Below are 21,685 nucleotides of genomic sequence, written 5' to 3' on the forward strand. Positions count from 1 at the left end.
CTCAAGGCATTCTCCACTCACTATTTCTAGATTCAGTCGTTGCATGTCCTTACACAGCTCGTTAGCCACTACTAACACATTCACACCATGACTTTTTTTTTTTTTTTTGGCAAATAATAATGAGCTTTATTTACCAAGTAATCAGAGTGTTAACAAACTCTGAAAACACCAACTGTCCAACAGACACAACCAAACACCTAGCTAACCAACACAAGCTAGCTAATGAGCACAGAGGCTACTACTGACATCTACAGTCTTAACTGGATCAACATGATCCCTAAAGACCTTAGCATTTCTTTGCAACCAAATACAATAAACAGACTCAATGAAAGCTATACTATACTTGCAAGCTTGCTTCTGTGAGCTTCTGCTTTTCTTCACTGCAATCTGAACTTCCTCATGCCAAGGCAACACAGTTCTATTCACACCTAAAGAAAGCAGAACCTGCTTCCAAATCTCCTGAGAATAGGAGCAAGAGAAGAAAAGGTGCTCCAAGTTTTCATTTTCCACCTGACACAAACCACAAATACCATCAATATTCAGCTGCCATCTTATCAATCTGTCTTTTGTAGCAAGTCTGTTCTGCACTGCTAGCCACACAATGAAGGTGCTCTTTGGACTAGCATGGCTATTACAAATCAATCTCTTCCATCCCACCTGAGCTCCAACTGGATGAAGAAACTTGTACATTTTCTGAATTCTGAATTTACCAGCTTGCACAAACTGATCCACTCCATTTGCCTGCAGAAATACTTCTCTATTATGCCAAATTTTCCTTAATGACCAAGTTAAACCATTAGGAATTGGCATAGTCCAGAAGTCTCTATGCTGAATGTAATAAGCATGAATCCACCTCACCCAAAGCCTATCCTGCTTCAAAGCTAAAGCCCAACAGTGTTTCAAAACTGCTGCTTTATTCCACACAGTTAGATCTTTAAGATTCCCTCCACAACTCTTAGGGAAACACAATTGCTTCAAAGCAATTGTGTTTCCCTCCACAACTCTTAGGGAAACACAATTGCTCCCAAGAGATAGAAGCTTTCCTAGAATCTGCATCAGCACCAGTCCACAAGAAACATCTACAAATTCTCTGAATCTCCTTCATCACCTTTTTAGGCATAACAAAAATCTGACACCAGTAGAGTTGTATACCAAAAAGTACAGATTTCACCAGTTGCAGCCTACCTGCATAGGAAAGGAACTTAGAAGTCCAGCTCTTGATTCTAGCAACAGTTCTATCAATGAGAGGCTTGCAGTCTGTGAAGGAGAGCTTCCTAGTTGTAAGAGGGACACCCAAGTATCTGAAAGGGAAAGAACCCTTAGGAACCTCAATTGAGCTAACAATACTGGAAGCAACATGATTAGAAACACCTGCCAAATAAACTTCACTTTTGTGCAAATTAGCTTCCAAACCAGAAGCCAAAGAAAACTTGGTAAAAGCATCAAAAAGAGCTTTCACAGCACCCTCATCAGCTCTGGAGAACATCAACAAATCATCAGCAAACATCATATGGGTGAGATCCAACTTTTTGCATCTAGGATGATAAGAGAAGTTAGTATCTTCAGCAAGAGCAGCAAGACACCTTGACAGATATTCCATACCCAAAGCAAACAAATAAGGTGAAATGGGATCACCTTGTCTCAACCCTTTCTTTGCAGGAATTGGTTTAGTGGGACAACCATTTATCAGAATGGAATAAGAAACAGAATAGAGGCACTGCATCACCCAATTCACAAACTTCAAAGGGAATCCTAGCTCTGACAGCATGGTTTTCAAGAAAGGCCACTCTAAGGAATCATAGGCTTTTTTCAGATCCACCTTGATCATACACCTAGGAGAAACATGTTTTCTACATTCACACCATGACTTGATTTCCTACTCAAGGCATCTGCGACTACATTGGCTTTTCCCTCATGGTACTGAATATCCAGATCATAGTCCTTAATCAATTCCAACCACCTTCGTTGGCGCATATTTAAGTCGTTCTGTGTGAAAATGTACTTCAAACTCTTATGATCCGTAAATATCCTACATTTCACACCATACAGATAGTGTCTCCATATCTTCAATGCAAACACTATGGGGGCTAACTCTAAATCATGGGTAGGGTAATTGGATTCATATGGCATCAACTGCCTCGATGCATACGCAATCACTTTCCCGTTCTGCATCAACACACACCCTAAACCATTCTTAGAGGCATCACTATACACATCATAAGTACCACTCTCATTTGGCAAAGTTAACACTGGCGCGGTTGTCAATCGCGTCTTTAAGGCTTGGAACGCTTCCTCACACTGGTCATTCCATTCAAACTTCGCTTCTTTATTCATCAAGGTTGTCATTGGTTTGGCGATTCTAGAAAAGTCTTGCACAAAGCGTCTATAATAACCCGCTAAACCAAGAAAACTTCGAATATCGGTGACACTCTTAGGTGTAGGCCACTCACTGACAGCTTTTATCTTTGCAGGGTCCACTGCAACTCCTTCCTTAGATACAAATGTCCTAAGAACGCGACTCTTTCTAGCCAGAATTCATACTTCGAGAATTTGGCATACAATTGATTGTCTCTAAGGGTACTCAACACTGACCTTAAGTGTTCCGCATGATCCTCCTCATTCTTAGAGTAGACCAGAATATCATCAATGAAAACCACTACAAACTTGTACAAGAATGCATGGAATACTCGGTTCATTAAGTCCATAGAGTTTGCAGGTGCATTGGTTAACCCAAAAGGCATAACAGTGAACTCATAATGACCGTATCTAGTCCTAAATGCAGTCTTTGGTATATCGTGCTCTGCGATTCTCAACTGATGATAACCTGACCTCAAGCCAATCTTTGAAAACATTCCTGCTCCTTTCAACTGGTCAAATAGATCATATATCCTAGGCAAAAGATACTTATTCTTGATTGTGACCTTATTGAGTTCCCTGTAGTCTATACAGAGTCTCATGCTACCGTCCTTCTTCTTCACAAACAAGACTGGCGCTCCCCAAGGCGATGCACTTGGTCTAATATAACCTTTCTCTAGCAATTCCTCAAGTTGACCTTTCAACTCACTCATTTCTGCTGGAGCCATTCGGTATGGGGCTTTCGAGATAGGTGCATTTCCGGGTGCTAAATCTATGGTAAAATCGATTGGTTGACTGGGCGGCATTCCCGGGATCTCCTCCGGAAACACGTGCAAGAATTCACTCACCACTGCAATATCCCCTGGTTGCTCTTTCATTACATGGTCTAGGTCTCTCACATTTCATAAGAAGAAAGGGTTCCCTTTGTGTATTAATTTCACGAGCTCCATTGCCGTGACGATTCCTACACTCCTAGGCTTCCCAAAATGGCGATACGATACCACCTTTCCTAGACTAGACTTCAAGTGAATCTTCTGCTTCTCACAATCAATCTTAGCTTTAAACATGGCCAACCAGTCCATTCCCAAAATCACATCTAAATCTCCTAACTCAAACTCAATTAGGCTAGACAAGAATATGGTCTTGGCTATGGTTAAAAGTACATTCCTATGGATCTTAGTGCATTTCACGATCTCACCTGTTGGTATCACTATGGGTACTTTTATTTCTTCGGGTTCCTTCAGTTCTAACTTCTCTAAGATACCCTTTGATATAAACGAGTAAGTTGCACCAAAATCAAATAGTACTTTAACTAAAACGGAGTTAATAGAAAAAGTACCAGCTATGACGTCAGACGAGTTTGGGCTTCCTGCCTAGTGATCACATTCAGCTTCCCTTGGGCAACTCCCTTGTTATAGCCACTTCCATTGGCATTTCCATTGGCATTTCGGTTCCCATTTGGTTGATAGTTCCTTCCGGGTTTTCCATTACCCTGGCCACTATTGCCATTATTTCCACTCTGGTTACCCCTTTGGTTTCCACCATTATTTCCTCCATTCCGATTTTGGTTATTCCGGTTGTTATTCTGGCGGTTTCCTTGGTTACCTTGGTTGGGTTTCCCATTCTTGGCCCAACACTCAAATTCTCTATGGCCTTGCTTCTCACAAAACCTACAGACAACTTGGTTTCCATTACAGTCTCGACCTGGCTGATTAGTATGGCAACGTCTACACTCATAGACTCTCGTTCCATTCCCCGCAGACTGATTCTTATCTCCATTGTTATTGTGGAAGTTGTTCCTATTTCCACCATGGTTTCCCTTGAACTGGAAATGGTTGTTTCCCTTGTTTTTATTAAAATTCCCTTGATTCTGCTGACCACCACCTTGGTTTTGGTTGCCAACATCCTTGCTCTTTTCACCAATCCCATTCTTTCTTTGCTGTAGGCCATACAGATGGGCAGCTTTCCATATAGGGTGTCAAGAGATGTAAAGGTCTCTCCCGCAAGCATTAGTTGCAAGTCCATACTCAATCCACTCTCAAATCTCTGGGCTCTAAGCTCCTCCATTGCCACCACTTCCGGTGCAAACCTAGACAACTCGATGAACTTCGAATAATACTCTGTTACAGACATACCATCCATTTTCAACTCGATGAACTCTTGAGCTTTCTGCTTCTTCAGATATGGTGGGTAAAACTTGTTTCTTAAGGCTACCTTGATTGATTCCCATCCAAATCCAGGTGTAGCTCTCAAAGCATTCTCACATCTTTGCCACAATAGATCGGCTTCTCCCCTAAGGTAATAACCAGCACTATTAACCCTAAGGTTCTCTGGGCAATTGACAGCTACAATAAGCTTATCGAACTCCCTTACCCAGTTCTCAAGTACGGTTGGGTATATCTCCCCTTGGTACAAAGGAGGCTTACTTTGTGCCACCTTCTTAAACATCTCACCAGCTGGATCAATTCCCTGGTTATTCCTATTCTGTGCTAAGTTCTGCACTACTTCAGCCAGTTGCCTGACCACGTCAGCAATTCCTTGGGAAGTCATTTCCCTTCTCCTGAATAAAACAAAAGAATAACTTTAACAACTGAGGTTGGACACTGACTTACTAACACATTGCACTAGCTAGTCATTCAATTGGTGCACATACACAAAAATTTTGGACCCTAGGCCGGATAGACGCCTGTTTGTGGGCCGCTTTTCCCCTTAGTCCGCATCACAAAGTTCAAGTGGTGAAAGATTGAACCACCTTGCAAGTAAAATTTCATTGAAGAAATGCATAAAATTCCTTTTGCGATAATCGCTCAAAGATAGTATAGACTTAGAATTAAGGATATAAGAAGGAATTCTAGATTTTATTACTTCAATGGAAAAAATGATACATCCTTTGGATCGTACTTTATTCGGAAAGCCACAAAACTGAACTACTAAAACCATAAATAGTAGTGTACTACTTTATTGCTTTACTAAATCTAGGCAATAGCTATTACAAAAGCTTAAAATGCTACTCAACTATCCAGCCACCCTTACAAACAGGTGAAGAGGGCTCATGGTCTTCAAAATCATCAAAGTCTTCCTCTGGATCAGACTCATACTCCATATCCTCATTGTTTTGCTGTAACACACTGTTTACCTCATCATTGTCGACTTCAGGCTCAATTTCTGTGTCACTGGAGATCTCAATAGTGGGTTCAAGAATGATAGGGTTAGGGTTCTCAATCTCAACAACATCATCATCACTGTCCTCATCCATCTGAGTCTATGTATCATGATATACTCCTACATTGTGAACACTCGACACCATCTTGCCATCCACAAAACATTCCTCCGCTAACTCTATAACTGTAGTCATAATCTCCAAATCATATCTCCATCTACCATCTGGAGTACCATACTTATAATAATTAGGAATACCATTCTCCATATGCATATCCCGAAATCGGTTCTTAAGCTCTATGTATGGGTTCTTGGAAGGTAAGCAATGAATAACCATCTCTGCCATAACATCTTTCTTTCTCAACTCAGGTAGGTTCTTCGCTGAAGCAAAGTAATTGCAGGCAAACTCAATCTTCTTGACATAAATGTGTGGGGTCTCACAGTCTAGCTTCTCTAGGTTTCCTAGATTTGCGTCTTTGAAATCAACATCTTCATCCTGAAAGTTAACAACTACAAAGTCTTACTAAAAGTGTTCCGAAACAAAGTAAGTTCGTTGAGCCATACAATTTTCAATGCACAAGTACATGCTTAATCATGAATCGTGATGCAATTAATCACATAAAGCAAAACAAAAAATGATCAAACTTTAATTAAAAGATCACAAAAATCAAGGCATAATCACATAAACACTTGATTAGAAAGGCATACTTAAACAACACATACTTAGACTAATTATACCCTTCTTATTCTACCCACTCCTCACTTAGAAAAGAAATAAAAAATTTCGAATTTAAATAAATAACTTCAAATATACGCGAAATTATTAAAATTAAAATCGAAAATTTAAAATAATTAATCGAATATTTTAATTAATTAGATTGTTTTCAAAAATAATTAAAAGAATTAAGTAAATAAATAAATAATTAATTAATTCGGAATTTTCGAAAAATATTTACTATTATTTTTTTTTCGAAAATACGGAAAAATCCGAAAATAAATAAATATATACATATATATATATATATATATATATATATATATATATATATATATATATATATATATATATATATATATATTGAAAAATCCGGAAATTCCGTTGGAAAGAAAAAAAATATTCGGAATTTCGAAAATGTAATTCGAATTCATTCGAATTTAAATAAATTCGAACCATTTAAAATAAAATCGATAAATTTCAAATACTTAAAATAATTAGTTTTTGACCTTTCGAAATATTGAGTACTCAAAATAGCATTTTGACTTTAGGAAAACGATTTTCAAAAATCCTAAGCTCCGCATTAGTCTCCGATTACCACTTTGTAGTATTGCTTACTACAAAGAAGGAATGAAACTAAGCTCTAGTATACCACTTTGTAACACCCTAATAATTCCTTGCTTTTTATAAAACATTTTCCGACTTAAAACACAGGAATTACCAAGATATTACCGCCACCGTGATAACGGCTAAGGCTATTTACCAGAATTACGTAGCGGAAATAATTAACTTTCAACACATTAAATAAATAGTTAATGGTCATTAAAACAAGTTGGAACCGTTGAGGCCCAAACTAAAACAAACCGTTTGAAATCCATTAACTGAAAATAGTAGTATTAGTCATGACTATAAATAGAAATAGAGTTTATAAATTACGGAAGCATAAAACTCTCAACTCGAATCCCATGATAACTTCTCCCGCAAGTTATCTCTACAAACCTGCTTTATTGAAAATCTACTCCCCAACAACGCAATTGCAATTGATGGATCATCATAGGGTCATTAAGGCGAATGCCGTGACCAGAAGACATGAAGCACGAACTCCGCGAAAGATGAGTACGGACAAGCTAGAATAACATTCTATCCTAACATGCTTCACTCGACAATTAAGTAATCCACATGCAAAAGCCATAAAATAAACAAGTAAACATGGAGACAAGACTCGACACGAGACACGACTCTTGACTCACAGTTTAATATAAAGTAGCTTTGAACGGGTAAAGCAAGGTATCCTCAAAAGGAAAGAAAAGGGTGATGGGAGCCAACCATACACCAAAATAAGTCGGGCTACTACCGACAGTCAGGCCATACCGACAGTAATTCCAATGCACAACGGCATAAAAGAGAATGAAACAACGTCTTGTATCATTCTAGGAGTACAAGTTTTCCGGCAAGACTCCCCCCATTGTTCATACTCAAGGTATATACGTTCCAAGAGTTTTGAAGCTCTTTGGGTTACACTTTACGTTAATTAGTTTATTATGTTCAAGGCGACTCAAGACACAACATACAAGCAATTGAACAATTAAACAATTCAACAATGACTCTTTAATATTTTACTTCTTTAGGACTTGTGATCAAACAAGACTCAAGTGAAATTACTCCCATTGTTCCTTCTCAAAAACACTGTTTGAGATAACCCGACATTGCCTATTAACAAGTGGGGTGTGCCCTTAGCACGAATTGTCCTTAATTCAATTCACATAGACTCTCTAACATATTCTACCCCTTTGGTAGAATATATATTGCTCACTGGCAATATTCGACTGGCTCAATAATTATGCTAGACATCCTGTACTATAGCATAATAACGATAACAACTTGCATGCGCAATACTCATACATGCAAACCAACTTGAACAACATGCTTGACATAATTTAACGATTATAAAAGTCCATAACATGATAGTTCAATAGAATCTATAAAGCATAATTCAATTCATAACATGCTCGTTCACATAGATTCAACAATAATAATAACATGCTCGTTCTCAACATTAAACATGAATTCATAATAACATTGTAACATCCCGCTCTTAACGAGCTGCTAAGTAAAATTACTTAATAGCATTAATCAATCTTAGCTCTTAACCAACAAGGAACTAATCCATGAAATTCAATAACTCTTCATATTTAGCTTAAGAATATTCACACAAAAACTATTACAACCTTATATATGAAATTCAGCTAGCATATATCGCTTTTTGCATTCGCGATCCCTGATTCAACTTCCAGCATTAACTAAACCTGCAAAATCACGAATAGGAATCTGCCCCCACCAGGACAGGTTCAAAGAACAAAGTCAGGGAAACTGAGTACACATTGCCCAACCTGAAACCCATTTTAGTGGCTTAAAACATAATTTCGTGAGTTAATTTATTTGTAAGGTAAAATCGATTTGATCCGATCAAAAATCATATTTCAAATTTGCAAGAACTTAAATCATTTCACATAAAATCTTTAATCATAACTGTAGTATTCGTGATTGATTAAATAAATTAAGCAAAGGTTTCAGACTTATTCACTAGGTGTTCAAAAGATGTTCATAGCATAAGAAGTCTTCAAATCCACAATTCAACATAATCAAACCTTAACACATACCGGAAAAGTATCCATCATGGATTCACAATTCGTCTCTCATGATCTTAATGACGAACATAAGCTAAGTACAAACACATCTCGAACATAATAGCCACTAATGATTCTCCATACTGAGTCTCTCATACCAATACACATATATATTCTCTCAAAGCCATTCGAACTTCGATTCGTATCGATCTCGATAATTTATTTTTGAAATTGTATCATAATACTAGTATAAACTTTTCAAAAGAGTAACTATAAGTTATTGATACTCCAAAACTATAAATTTTCCAAAAATACTTCTTATAAATGATAAATAACGTATCAAAATCACACTTCGAATTTCGCAAACAATATATGTTTGATATTTCAAAACACATAAACATACTTATTCTTTCACAATATTTGCTTATTCCAGCAAATTCTAACATGTTTGTCTTTAAAACTTATAAACTAACTAGGGGAAGAGAACACGAATAGAGATGGGTTGAAGAACCACTGTCTCCAAACTTTTAGGGGTCGTCACCCACCTTTTCACACAAGCTTGCAAGACTTTTAGGACATGTCCCCACACAGATGTACATATATACATTTACACAGATGCACAGATGTGCATTTACAAAGATCACACACAAATACACAAGTGTTGTTCATGGCCGTTGTTAACGGCTTCTTCCCCACTAAAACACATTTGAAAACTCATTTAATAAATTTAAGAAATATAATTCTTCAAAGGCTTATATCACAAACCAAATCACATCTGAATTAACACAATTAAACACAATTGAAAATATTGTCACGATGATACTTATTCAATTTGACAGATCCATTCAAAAGATTTGCTTAAAGATCATAATAGCTTATCCAAAGATTTTTCACAAACTCTGTATACATAAATCTTGAAAACAAGATAACCTAAGCACCTATATGTTATTCGGTTCGCTTGAAAGCACTCGCATATAGTTAAAATACAAGATATATAGTCGAAATCCTTAAGCTTGTCAGGAATTATACTCATGAATACAAAGTAGTGAACTCAATATTAATCTATTGATATATTCTCGGTCCCAAAACGCAAATATTAAGTTTGTAGCACAAAGATCACCATTTCAAATTACTCCAACCTTTAGTCACAATAGTATAATAAACTCAAACCCTTATTATACTATGAAACATTCATAACTCCAAGTATAATAACCCAAAATCTTCCTTATCTAACTCCAGTTGCATATAGGTTATACCCAAGTTAGCTTAACAGCTCAATTAAGACTAGTCAACTTAATTTTCTCTTGATCGTACGTGGTTTCCTACCCAACACTGTAATTTAGATCTTAAAAATAATTCTCATTAAGAATAAAGTATAAAATGATGTGTAAGTACACAATCTAATCATATCAAAATATATATATATATATATATATATATCATTTATATTATTTTATCTTAGTTAAAGAATAATCTTAAACTTTTAAATTCAAACATACTCTTAAACCGGATAAAGATCTCAAATGAAATAATTTAATAAACATTGAGCTGCAAAACTCGATAAAGGATAACTTGGTAAATATAGGCCATAAATCATAATTCAGAACATTAAGATGCATTATATATTGAGTAGCTCAAAACTGGATTTTTAGAAGATCAATTAGTTTATCTTTATGGTTACCCAATTCATAAAACTTATTTCAAAAAGCCATTCACGTTGTAACCAATCCTTATCATCATATTCGAGTTAGAATTATACGATAACTAATATGTTAGTAAAACTACCGTTTAGTGATAACGTTAACTATAACATAAAGAAAATATTTATCTTATAGATCTTATTATAAAATTATATCGCTCAAATAATAGTTCAAGATAAACAAAAGAATATAGAGGAATATATCTATCGCTTATGATTCAACCGATAGTCCCTGCTAAACCTTATTAATCCCAACATAGGTTAATATTTATGAGTCACACTCATAGTTCCCTAATCATGTACTCCGTACCTTATTTCATAATTTGTCATATCTATAGCTTGATTGCCCATAATGATATTCAACTGTATTTTCCGAAATGCACTAAATATACTGAAGCTAACATGAGCCGACTTAGAGTATGGAATTCCGATTACATTACAACCCATATTATTCTTAATAAATATATGTATCTTTATAAATCTCACATGGGTCACATCCTCCAACTATGTAACCAACCCTTAATAAATCTCGCTACCAAGTCTTCACAAGTCTCACAATCGAATTGACACAAGTTTCATTTCCAAATGTATCAAAATGTCTCACGATCAAAATTTCAAGTCTCAAAAATCGAGCTTTCAAAATCCTCATGTTTAAATCAATTGAGATATATATAGATTAAAAACACAAATATTAAAATCATTGAAATTCTATAAATATAATGTTCATATTCACATCTTATATAGGATTTCCAAATCACAATATTATAAGTAAAACTTAAATCGAAATTCATATTGTTAAACGTAAAATCACATTCTTAAAATAAAGATAACACAAGCCGGCGCCATAAATTTTCATCAAAGTGGATGGACAATGTGTACCTTAAGCATGCGACAATAATACTCCAAGAGTACGATCTCAGGTTCATAATCCGATCATCAACACCAATTTCATGATACCCATCACTCCTTTGCTTGAACTCCCAATTATACATCCATAGTTCAATCTTCATAATATATGCATGAACTCAACTCTTTAATAAGCTCCATATATTATCTTAACAAGGGTTCTACTTCGCTAATAAAATCAGAGTTGGGAACTCAGAGGAAGGATCAACAACAACAAGGCCGCAACAACACTAAATTGAGGTATCAACAACAACTTGTAGCCAGCAGCAACGACTGATTTCAGAAGAGCATATCTCCTAAAATATGGCTCCAAATTGAGTGACGTTTGAGCCTAAATTCATCTACGCAAAGATATCTAAAATTTTTGTTTAGAAACAAGAAGGGAAAAATTAGCGTAAGATCTTCAAAACATCACAAACAGAAGCTAGTTCTGAAAACAACAACTGCAGCAGCAGTGACAAGAAGAGGGCGTATCTCCCACAATACAACTCCAAATTGAGTGATTCTTGAGGCTAAATTGATTAGCTTTTCAAGGGCTACAACTTTCCTGAAGAAACTATTGGAAAAATCCGAACTCGTGTTGTAGAAAACGAACGAAAAAGAAGCAGCAGCAGATAATCAAGCTAGAGGAGAGAGATTTTTTTTGGGTTGTGAGTGTTTGCACCTAGGAGAAACCATTAAACAAATTTATTTTCTACCTTACTTGCCACTCAATTGTGAAGAATTAACAAGAAAATGACACCAATATTTGTGTGTGGCAACTCCCATGAGTGACACATAGCATGGAAGAGCAAGGCATATGAAATTATTTTATTTTTCTCACCAAGGGCAAAATTGTAATTTTACATTTAAAATAATAAAAAAACAGATTTTCCTCTCTTACACATTGAAAAGATAAAATACAATAATAATACTCATCTTTTATTAAAACTGTTTCAATCTATTTTAAGATAATAAAATGTTATTAGCCTCTATTTAAAAACACCTGGAAAAAATTGCGCTATTACAAACATAATCATTCCCAATCATTAAACATGAATTCATAGCATATAAGTTCACATGATTCGCATTCAATACACTTCACAAAGTCCTCAAGGGATGGATGGTCACCCTAGTCTTATACGTACCTGGAATACCTAAGTACAGGGGCCGCCACTGTGCGAATCACGACTCAGTAGAAATCAACTCCTATAAAACAAAATAAGAGAACTGAATTATTATCCATGTTTACTAAATTTCCAGCAACTATTTAAGAAACTAAAACCCTTAGTTTAATTGAAAATCATTGATTAATTGGTAATTTAATAGTCTCAAATAGTCAACTCAAGTCCTAGCATAAAAACATTGACTTTTTCGCTTTAAAACCCTTAAAAACCAACTTTTTAAAGCTCATAAACATTCTGAAAATTTTGATTGATTCCCATAATTTAAATTGACATTAAATTATGTAAATCAATTGCTTAATTAATTTGAAACCAAAACCCTAGCAATAGTTTAATCCGAAAACATGTTTTGACTTCAAAAATCCACACTTTATAACATATAAAATCTAAAAATCATAATTTAAATCATCAAAACCAATCTCTTTAATTAAAACACAATACTAACCCAATACGGTGTTCATAACCGTTTTAACTAATCCAAACAATCCAATAATTAAATTTAATCACAATAATCAATTTAAAACTGAAAATTAATATTTTTGAAAACATAATTTGACTGTCCCAATTCAACAACACACACGCACACAACAATTAATTGTTTTGTGTGCGTGTGCGTCGAACAATCAACGCAACAACACAACAACACACGCACACGCACCGCAGCAGTGCAGCGCGCGGGGAGGGGCGACGAGAGAGACGCACGCGAGTGCTCGGCGAGGGCAACAGCAGTAGCAACAGCACGAGGCTGGGCTGCGGGCTGCGAGGTGAAGCGAGGCAGGGGCACAACACGCGCCTGCGAGGCAAGGCGGGGCGGGGAACGGCACGCGGGCAAGCCACAAGCCAAGCAACATGTTGCTTGGGGCCGAAGGCAAGGACAGGTGAGAGGGGTGTGCCGCAAGGAAAGGAAAAGAGGAGAGAGAGAGATTTCTGAATTTTTGATTTTGGGGGTTTGATATGAGGTCTATTTATAGGTTTTCTCTCCCTTGTGGGCTAGGTTAGGGTAATTTTGAGTTGGGCTTGCTTTCGGGCTTAGTTCATTAAATTCCTTGCAAGCTTTGTTGGGTTTAATTAAAACAAAACGACCGGGCTTTAAGTTTATTAAATTCGTTTTTGAAATACGACCCAACAATTCCCGATTAAATAAATTCCTTGAATTTATTTAATAAAACTACGGTTTTTGAAATAATTAATATTTAAATTAATTTAAAATAAAAGTGCATTTAATTCTCATTAAATGAAATTAATTTGTAAAAATACAACGAAATGCTTTATAAATATAATAAAATATATTTATAATAATAGAAAAATACGAGGTATTACAAGTTTAGTTTGCTAAGTTTTCGCCACTCCATCACCTATCTAGTTCTGTTATAACCAAACGTGTGCAAAGATCGATTAGAAACAAACCCTACAAATACAATATATAACAAAAAGCAAAAACAATAATAAAGACAAAAGTATTTGTGAGGAAATTTAGATTTCCTACCCTCAAATATTATCGTATTATTAAGTTCCTAAAAAATAATACAATAACCCCTCAATTAATGATTCCTCTCACCAATGTGTTTTTGCCTTTTATTTTTTATCTAGGCCTAAACTAGAAACCCTAGTCTACTTATATTATAGTTGCTCCCCAAGACTAAATAATTTTAGAGATTATTACATACCATAAAATCACTAGTTTCCTAATTAACATCGAGTAAACTAGGAAAGTAATAAGACACAAGATAAAAATTCCAACCAAGATTCCTACATTGTGTTATATGCTACTGCACCACGTAGTCACATTATGGTAATGTGCCACTTGGAAACATCTAACATAAGCATCCACACATTCACTCATAGTAGCCCAAAATTATCGTCTTGGTCTACAATTAATTATCTTCTTTAAACTTATGATTTTGACCGGTGTTCTTGCCGGTTGATGTAAGTTGCGTTTATTTTCTAACAAACCTTCCCTTAAGCTTAACTTACTATTCTCATGAACAAAAGAACAACTTTTGGAGCTTGCCTTTCCTTGAGCCCAAATCCGTCCCTCACTACCTCCTTCAAGTATGATGATTTTGTTTTATTAAATCGTCCCTTGAAGATCACACTCCTAGGTTTGGTGATCACTAACCGACCTCCCTTAATATGAATAGCATAATCCAAGCCAACCAAATGGCCCAAACATATGAGATTGCGATCAAGTCTCGAAATATACCTTACCTCTCGTAATTTTTGAGTCTTCCCATCATGTGTCTTGATATCAACCTCACCTATACCCTCAACCTTAGTCGATCTGTTCCCCATTAGGCAAGGTAACACACACCATTTCACTTTGTTTACAAGAAGTAAACCACTCTTTCCTACAACATATATGTTTTGAGCATCCCGAATCCAAAATCAAACCCTCTTTTGGATCTTTACTCTCCTCCACCATGAGAGCCATATTCTCATGAATAACAATAGTAGAAGCACCTCTAACCCTACAGTTCCTCAACACCATCATGTCTTCCTTGTACCTATGACATTTTGATTGTATATGTCCTACCTCATTACAGTACCAACACTGGATGATTGGGTTTGTAGTGTTCGCCTTCGTCTTGTCTTTCCATTTATTGCTACTATCCTCCGCTACCAACCTTACTCCTCCATGGATTAACGATGATCCGCCTTGCTGCATGAACCTCTCCTCCTTGAATAACGCCACCACATTATCGTCCAAAGCAATTATTGTCTTCCCTACAAGTAAACTAGTTATCACAAAGTTATTACTTTTAGGGAGAGATTTCAACAATAAATTGTCTTGTCCTCCTCCTCGATTTTCACATCTAAACTCGCCTATTGGGTGTAAAAGCCATTAAACTTATTTAGATGATCTTGTAGTGAACTGTCTTCCTCCATCTCGAGGAATAAGCACCAACCCATTCACGCACAGTAGCCCAAAATTCTCGTCTTGATCTAATATTAATTATCTTATTTAAACTTATGATTTTGACTCGTTGCTTGCCGGTTGATGTAAGTTGCGTTTGTTTTCTAACAAGTTCCTTACCTATTCTGTTTTTTAAAGTAAGAATTACATTAATAAGCCAAAAACTTGACAAGTCTACGAGGCCTAGGCTCAAATAGACAAGCACAAACTGTTTACAACTAAAACAAACAAAAGAACAACTTTGCAATTAATGACTCAATCAAAGCTCTATCTACAGCAGAAGTTTTCTTTTGTAGAACTGTTCAAACTCTACCATTTACCAATTCTTTGATACAAATGACAGTAGCCTTCACTATAGGAATCCTAGAATTCCATTACCCTTCATTTCTGAAATTTCAAATATGATATAATCAAGTTCTAGTAGCAACAAAGAATACTAATTGCTTCCCGAAGCTAGAGCATCTACTTTTCGACATCCCAATTGCACAAAGACACCAACTATATCCTAACACTTTAAAACATGCAAACTTGAAATTACTACTGCAGCAATAGTGTAGTTACAATTACACCCCCACCTCAACCTCTTTACTACTCGTTTACCCCTATGTCCAAATTACGCCCAGTGTCATCTTCATCCAACGTTTGTTGTTGAGTCACTTATCCTCTTCGGTCTTCACTCTTCAACTCTTTAAAACCTCTTTTTTTTAGGGTTTCCCTCTTTCCTCTTCGTCCTTTCTTTTCCTCCATTCCTCATCTTCCCTTCCCATCTCAATTTCTTTTTCTTTGTTCTTTGTTCTTCCTTTCCCACTTTCTTTTTCATCATTGTTCTTTGGTCTTCCCTTCCCGTCCTCATTCTTTCGACTTCAAAGGAATTTTAGGTATTTTCTTCTTATCATCCCTCAATATGTGATTTTTTTGAATTTTCTATGTTTGTTATTCAAGTTTCGATTTTTTGAGGTTTTGTTTTCAGATTAGGATTAACTATTTCAATCAGAAGACGTTCTCGATCAAGTATTTTCTTCTTATCTTCCGCAATTTCGATGGTGCAGGCGTGTGCACCTAGATCTAGGTGCACTGGGATTAAAACGCAAACATTTTAAAACAAAACGCGTATTTTCATTAATTCTGCAGTTAAAAAGAACAAGTCTCACAATACAAAAGAACATCATGTGCTCTGTTCTTCCCTGTTTAGTTTTCGCGATTTTTTTTGTTCTTCGCTCCTTTTTATATGTCTGGGCTTCATAATTTTGAATTCAAAAAGTGTGAATAGGAGAGAGAAAGCTTACATTTGTGCATAAATTTTTTTTAGAGAGAGAAACTGATGGAAAATTCTCAAATATTCCATGATTTCTCTGTTTCAACATCAATTTCGAATGATTCTTCTTCTTGTCATCTGAATTCTTCAGCTGAAAATCAGAGTTACGAAGGTATTATTTCAATTTGTAATAACGAGTTGCATTTTTCTTTGATTTTATGATTTCGATTTCATAATAATCGTACTTTTTATGTTTTTTGTGATTGTAATTAGTTTGATTAATTTAATTTTGAATCTCATTCTTCGTTGATTTTGGTGATTGTTGATAATGAAGGTTACGAATTGGTTTTTTTCGTTGATTTCGCATTTATTTCATTTATGTGGTGAAACTGATTCTGTAATAACTATTATATTTAAGGAAGATACGTTGATTTTGTCTGTTTGCAGAAAAGAACATTGTATCATTTCAGAAGAACATTTTTCAGTATCAAATGAACATGTTAAGAATACGTATTGAGACGTTCCTTTTTATTATATTTAGCTTTTCAAATAAACACTGATTGTTCTTTATTGATTGTTCTTTTAACTCTTCATTGATTGTTCTTTAAGTCATAGTGTTCTTTTCGGTCACCTTTTGTGTTCGTTTACTCTATTTTTATTGTTCATTTTAATAGTTACTGTTCCTTTGATTCTTTATTGGTTTTTTTATTATATTTGCACGGATTTTTCTTTTATGTTTTTATGAGTTTACATTGTTCTTTTGATTGACAAAATTGATTGTTGATAATTATGCCGATATTGTTCTTTTAGGTTTTAATGTGTTCTTTTGATTGACAAAACTGATTGTTCTTTTAACTGTTTATTGATTGTTCTTTTAATGCGTAGTGTTCTTTCCAGTCTAGTTGGAGTGTGTAATTTACTCTTGATGCATTGTTCTTTTCTAATAGGTACTGTTGTTTTTTATTCTTTATTGGTTGTTCTTTTATATCTGCCCAAATTGTTCTTTTAAGTTTTAATGTGTTCTTTTGATTGACTAATTGATTGTTCTTTTAACTCTTCATTGATTGTTCTTTTCATGCCTAGTGTTCTTTTCAGTCTACATGGATTGTTCGTTTACTCTGTGCATTGTTCTTTTTAATGGCTACTGTTCTTTTAAGTTCTTTTGTTCTTTTCTTTTTCTGATTTTTTTTATTTTATAAATTTCCAGATATATTAAATAATTCAGTTAATAATTCAGAACAAAATGATGCTAATGAGGATCCAGAATCCTATGTGGTTGTTGGCCAAGGTACATGAATTGTACTTTTACTTGTTTATCACAATGTTCGTTTACGTCTTGTGTTTGTTCCTTTATCATACTTATGATGTTCTTTGTGTTCTTTTTTATCGTCATGCAGATTTTGAAGAACCAGTTTCATTAGAGGGAAGTGTAGTTAAGGATGATGATGAGGCGTATGAGTTATACAACAGTCATGCATTTAGGAATGGTTTTGGTACTAGGAAGGGTAAAAAGGAGTATAGAAGTGGTACTAGAATAGTTCGACAACGGTTTTTTGTTTGTGCATACGAGGGGTTTAAAAATCCAGATGGTGTTGTGCCTAAATCCTTTAAAAAAATTGATAGGAGAACTGGATGCAAGGCTTCAGTTCAGTTTGATGTTGATAAGAAAACTGGAGTGTATGTTCTTTCTAAACATTCCCGTCTGCATAACCATTCAATGGTTCCTGCTAATAAGAGACACCTTATTAGGTCACATAGGCACATTTCAAAAGAACAATTGGCTTTTCTTACTACTTTTACTTGTAGTGGCACGAAGCTTGCTGATGTTCTTAGAGCTATGAGGAAAGAAGTTGGTGGCCTGACGCGTATGATGCGTGTTGAGGAAAGAGCATGGTGAGGCGAATTTAGGGTTCACTGTTCCTGACGCGTATGATGCTGTTTTGGCAGAGAAGAAGAAAAAGTTGGATGGTTGTGATTCAAATCAGTTGATCAGATGGTTCGCTATGAGGCAAGCTAAAGAACATGATTTTTATTATGATTTTCAATTGAATGAAGAGAATCAGTTGATCAATTTTTTTTGGAGAGATGGAAGAATGCGGTCTGATTATGAAGCTTTTGGTGATTTATTGATTCATGATACAACTTATCGTACTAATAAATACGATATGATTTGTGGGCCTTTTGTTGGAATGAATCTTCACACTCAAAATATCATGTTTGGAGTGGGTTTTATATTGAATGAGAAGGCAGGTACTTTTGACTGGCTTTTTAATTCTTTTTTGACTTCAATGGGAGGGAAGCAACCTGTGACTATCATGACTGATCAATCTTCTGCCATGGACAAGGCTATAAGGTAAAGTTCTTTTAGGTTGTTTGTATGTTCGTTCATCAAACACTTTTGTTCTTTTGTATTTTTGTACTATTTTTTATGTTCTTTTTCTTTTGTCTTTTTGTTTAGTTTATATTTTTATCTATTTTTTTGGTTTATGGTTTTTTAGGGAAGTGTTTCCAAAATCGAGGCATCGTTTGTGTACATGGCACATTGGGGAAAATGCTGTTGTAAACATCAAAGGTGTTATGGCCAAAGAAGGTTTCAAACGTCGGTTTGATTATGTTTTGAAATATACTGACACAGTTGCTGAGTTCGAGCATTATTAGAATAGGTAAAAATTATTTTGCTAATAGACTGATTAGTATTTAAAATTTTGTTTTGTTCTTTTCATTCGACGACATGTTTTTTGTAATGTTAAATAGTGTTCTTTTCATGGTTGATGAAACTTGTTCTTTTAATCTGGTATTTTAATGTTCTTTTCTTTGTTTAATAGAGTCCATACTTCTTGAACTGTGATTGTGTGTACTTTCTTTTCAAGTTTTATTGTACTGTATATTGTTCTTTTTTTGTCTTCATTTGTTCTTTGTTTTACTCAGGGTGTTCGTTTTGTGTCTCTGATTGTTCTTTTGTTCTCCTCGTTTGTTCTTTTGTAGTCTTATGACTGATTACAATTGCAAGACACACAAATGGATAGAGAGGTTATATGATTTGAAAGAGAAATGGTGTCCTGCATATAACAAAGAGTGGTTTTCTGGGGGTATTTTATCTTCTCAAAGGAGTGAGACGACAAATCATTCTATTTCTAGGAGGTTGCATAAAACGAATGGTTTATGTGATTTTTATAAGTGTTTTTTAGATGTAATTGATGAATGGAGAAGTAAGGAGAACAAGGGAGATTATAATTCTTCTACTGGAAATAGATATTACGCATGTGCGGATAACATGTTATGTTTGCATGCGCGGGATGTGTATACCATTGCAATATATTTGATATTTGAGCAACGATTCATCAAAGCAATTGGTTTGAGGTGTCAACGCATTTCCTATGAGTTTCCAGTTTCTAAGTACATTGTTGGGCATCCTACAAAGGATTTTATTAGACATGTTGTGATGTTTAATGAGCAAGAGTTGGTTGTTGATTGTACTTGCAAGTCATATGGAGAGATAGGAGTTCTTTGTTCTCATATTCTTCGAGTTTTCATTGTCCATAATGTTGAAGAGATTCCCAAACAATACATTATGAAGAGATGGACCAAAAAGGCTATGAACATGATTGTTGAAGAAGGAGAAGATAGAGATAATGAAGTAAGTGTTGTTTCTGCTTCAGTTTGGAGGATGCAAAGCATAAGAAATTGCATTAAAGTTATAAATGAAGCTCAACATTGTCCGGCTGCAAGGAAGCTTATTGATTTGGGTGTGTTGGATATGTCATGCAAAGTGAAGGAGTATATTGGTGGTGTTGAAGGGGATGGTAATGTATCAAACAAGTATGTGCGAGAAGAAACTCTACTTGATGGCATTGAGCCTTCAACAGACACAGTTTTGCCGGATGTTGTTGAACCGATTGCTGAAAAAGTCATTCCAACAATGATTCAAAATCCACCAAAGCGAAAGAGGAAGATTAAGAACGGGACTGAAAAGGCTAATGAGAGGAATGTGAGACCTAAAGGAATTGTTGAGAAGAAACGCAATAAACTGAAAGGTTGGAACAAGAGAAGAGAAAGACATGTTGATAATTTGAGGGAGGAAACTCAGTCTACTGATCAGGTAAACTGTTCTTTTTAAACATTTATTTGTTCTTTTATTACTTTGGAATGTTCTTTTTGTTTATCATTGTTCTTTTTTCCATTTTTATTTTCTATTTATCCTTTTTGTTTATGATCTTTTAGTTTACTTTATTATGTTCTGTTCTTTTTAATAATCTATTTGTTCTTTTATTCCTTTAGTTTGTTCCTTTTGTTTATCATTCTTCGTTTTTCTTTCTATATGTTCTTTCGTCTTTTTGTTTATGTTCTTTTGCTAAACAGTTCATTTTTAAAAAAAACATCTATTTGTTCTTTTAATGTTTATTACGTTCTTTTTTGAACTGTTCTTTTTTATTATCTATTTTGTTCTTTTTTCTTCTTTATCATGTTCTTTTATTCCTTATTGTTTGTTTGTTCTTTTTCAGTGTATCATAAATTTACCTGTTGGTGGGGTTTTGGTTCATCCAACATCTTCAAATTCACAATTGGAAGCATATGTTCCAGATGATTATTTTGGAGTACACATACAACCTTTGTAGATTCATTTACGATTGGTAATATTTTTATTTTTAGTTTGTTGTGTTTTTAATCATTTGTTTTTGTATTCTCAATAATGTTCTTTTACTCTTTTGATGTATATTTTTACGGGCTACTGATGTTTGGCTCATTCAATATTTTGAAATGAGAATTTTTAGTTGTATATATTCTTATTTTTGTTTTTATTTTTGTGCAATTAGGATTGCAAAATTATTGCATAAAGGAGTATATTCTTAAATGTGAAAAGAACTTACTAAAAGAGAATAAAAAGAATTTTG

At 34.9% G+C, this 21,685-nt stretch overlaps 3 protein-coding genes across 3 annotated transcripts; 2 read left to right on the forward strand and 1 right to left on the reverse strand.

Annotated features, from left to right (window-relative positions):
- Positions 1-219: 219 nt before the first annotated feature.
- LOC110785298 (uncharacterized) lies at positions 220-1,828 on the reverse strand. The gene is made up of 2 exons (XM_021989734.2): positions 1,163-1,828; positions 220-1,050 (listed from the first exon to the last, which is right to left on the reverse strand). The coding sequence occupies exons 1-2, from the start codon at positions 1,826-1,828 to the stop codon at positions 220-222; spliced, it is 1,497 nt and encodes a 498-aa protein (XP_021845426.2).
- Positions 1,829-16,859: 15,031 nt separating this feature from the next.
- LOC130471818 (protein FAR1-RELATED SEQUENCE 5-like) lies at positions 16,860-19,451 on the forward strand. The gene is made up of 5 exons (XM_056842137.1): positions 16,860-16,965; positions 18,001-18,081; positions 18,191-18,658; positions 18,741-19,146; positions 19,292-19,451. The coding sequence occupies exons 1-5, from the start codon at positions 16,860-16,862 to the stop codon at positions 19,449-19,451; spliced, it is 1,221 nt and encodes a 406-aa protein (XP_056698115.1).
- Positions 18,697-21,534, forward strand: LOC130459908 (protein FAR1-RELATED SEQUENCE 5-like). Its single transcript, XM_056827529.1, has 3 exons — positions 18,697-19,146; positions 19,292-20,892; positions 21,296-21,534. Exons 2-3 carry the CDS (start codon positions 19,783-19,785, stop codon positions 21,407-21,409), a joined length of 1,224 nt encoding a protein of 407 aa, XP_056683507.1. The 5' UTR covers positions 18,697-19,146; positions 19,292-19,782; the 3' UTR covers positions 21,410-21,534.
- The last annotated feature ends 151 nt before the right edge of the window (positions 21,535-21,685 follow it).

Source organism: Spinacia oleracea, chromosome 4 (genome assembly GCF_020520425.1).
Source record: "Spinacia oleracea cultivar Varoflay chromosome 4, BTI_SOV_V1, whole genome shotgun sequence".
In the NCBI taxonomy this organism is placed as follows: domain Eukaryota; kingdom Viridiplantae; phylum Streptophyta; class Magnoliopsida; order Caryophyllales; family Amaranthaceae; genus Spinacia; species Spinacia oleracea.

Bases quoted from the DNA above. Each gene is read 5' to 3' on its own strand.
- LOC110785298 (XM_021989734.2), bottom strand. From the start codon at position 1,828: ATGATCAAGGTGGATCTGAAAAAAGCCTATGATTCCTTAGAGTGGCCT. The intron at 1,051-1,162 runs GTACTTTTTGGT...GTGCTGATGCAG, and splicing joins GGCTGCAACTGGTGAAATCT to ATTCTAGGAAAGCTTCTATC.
- LOC130471818 (XM_056842137.1), top strand. From the start codon at position 16,860: ATGGAAAATTCTCAAATATTCCATGATTTCTCTGTTTCAACATCAATT. The intron at 16,966-18,000 runs GTATTATTTCAA...ATAAATTTCCAG, and splicing joins TGAAAATCAGAGTTACGAAG to ATATATTAAATAATTCAGTT. The intron at 18,082-18,190 runs GTACATGAATTG...ATCGTCATGCAG, and splicing joins CTATGTGGTTGTTGGCCAAG to ATTTTGAAGAACCAGTTTCA.
- LOC130459908 (XM_056827529.1), top strand. From the start codon at position 19,783: ATGACTGATTACAATTGCAAGACACACAAATGGATAGAGAGGTTATAT. The intron at 20,893-21,295 runs GTAAACTGTTCT...GTTCTTTTTCAG, and splicing joins AAACTCAGTCTACTGATCAG to TGTATCATAAATTTACCTGT.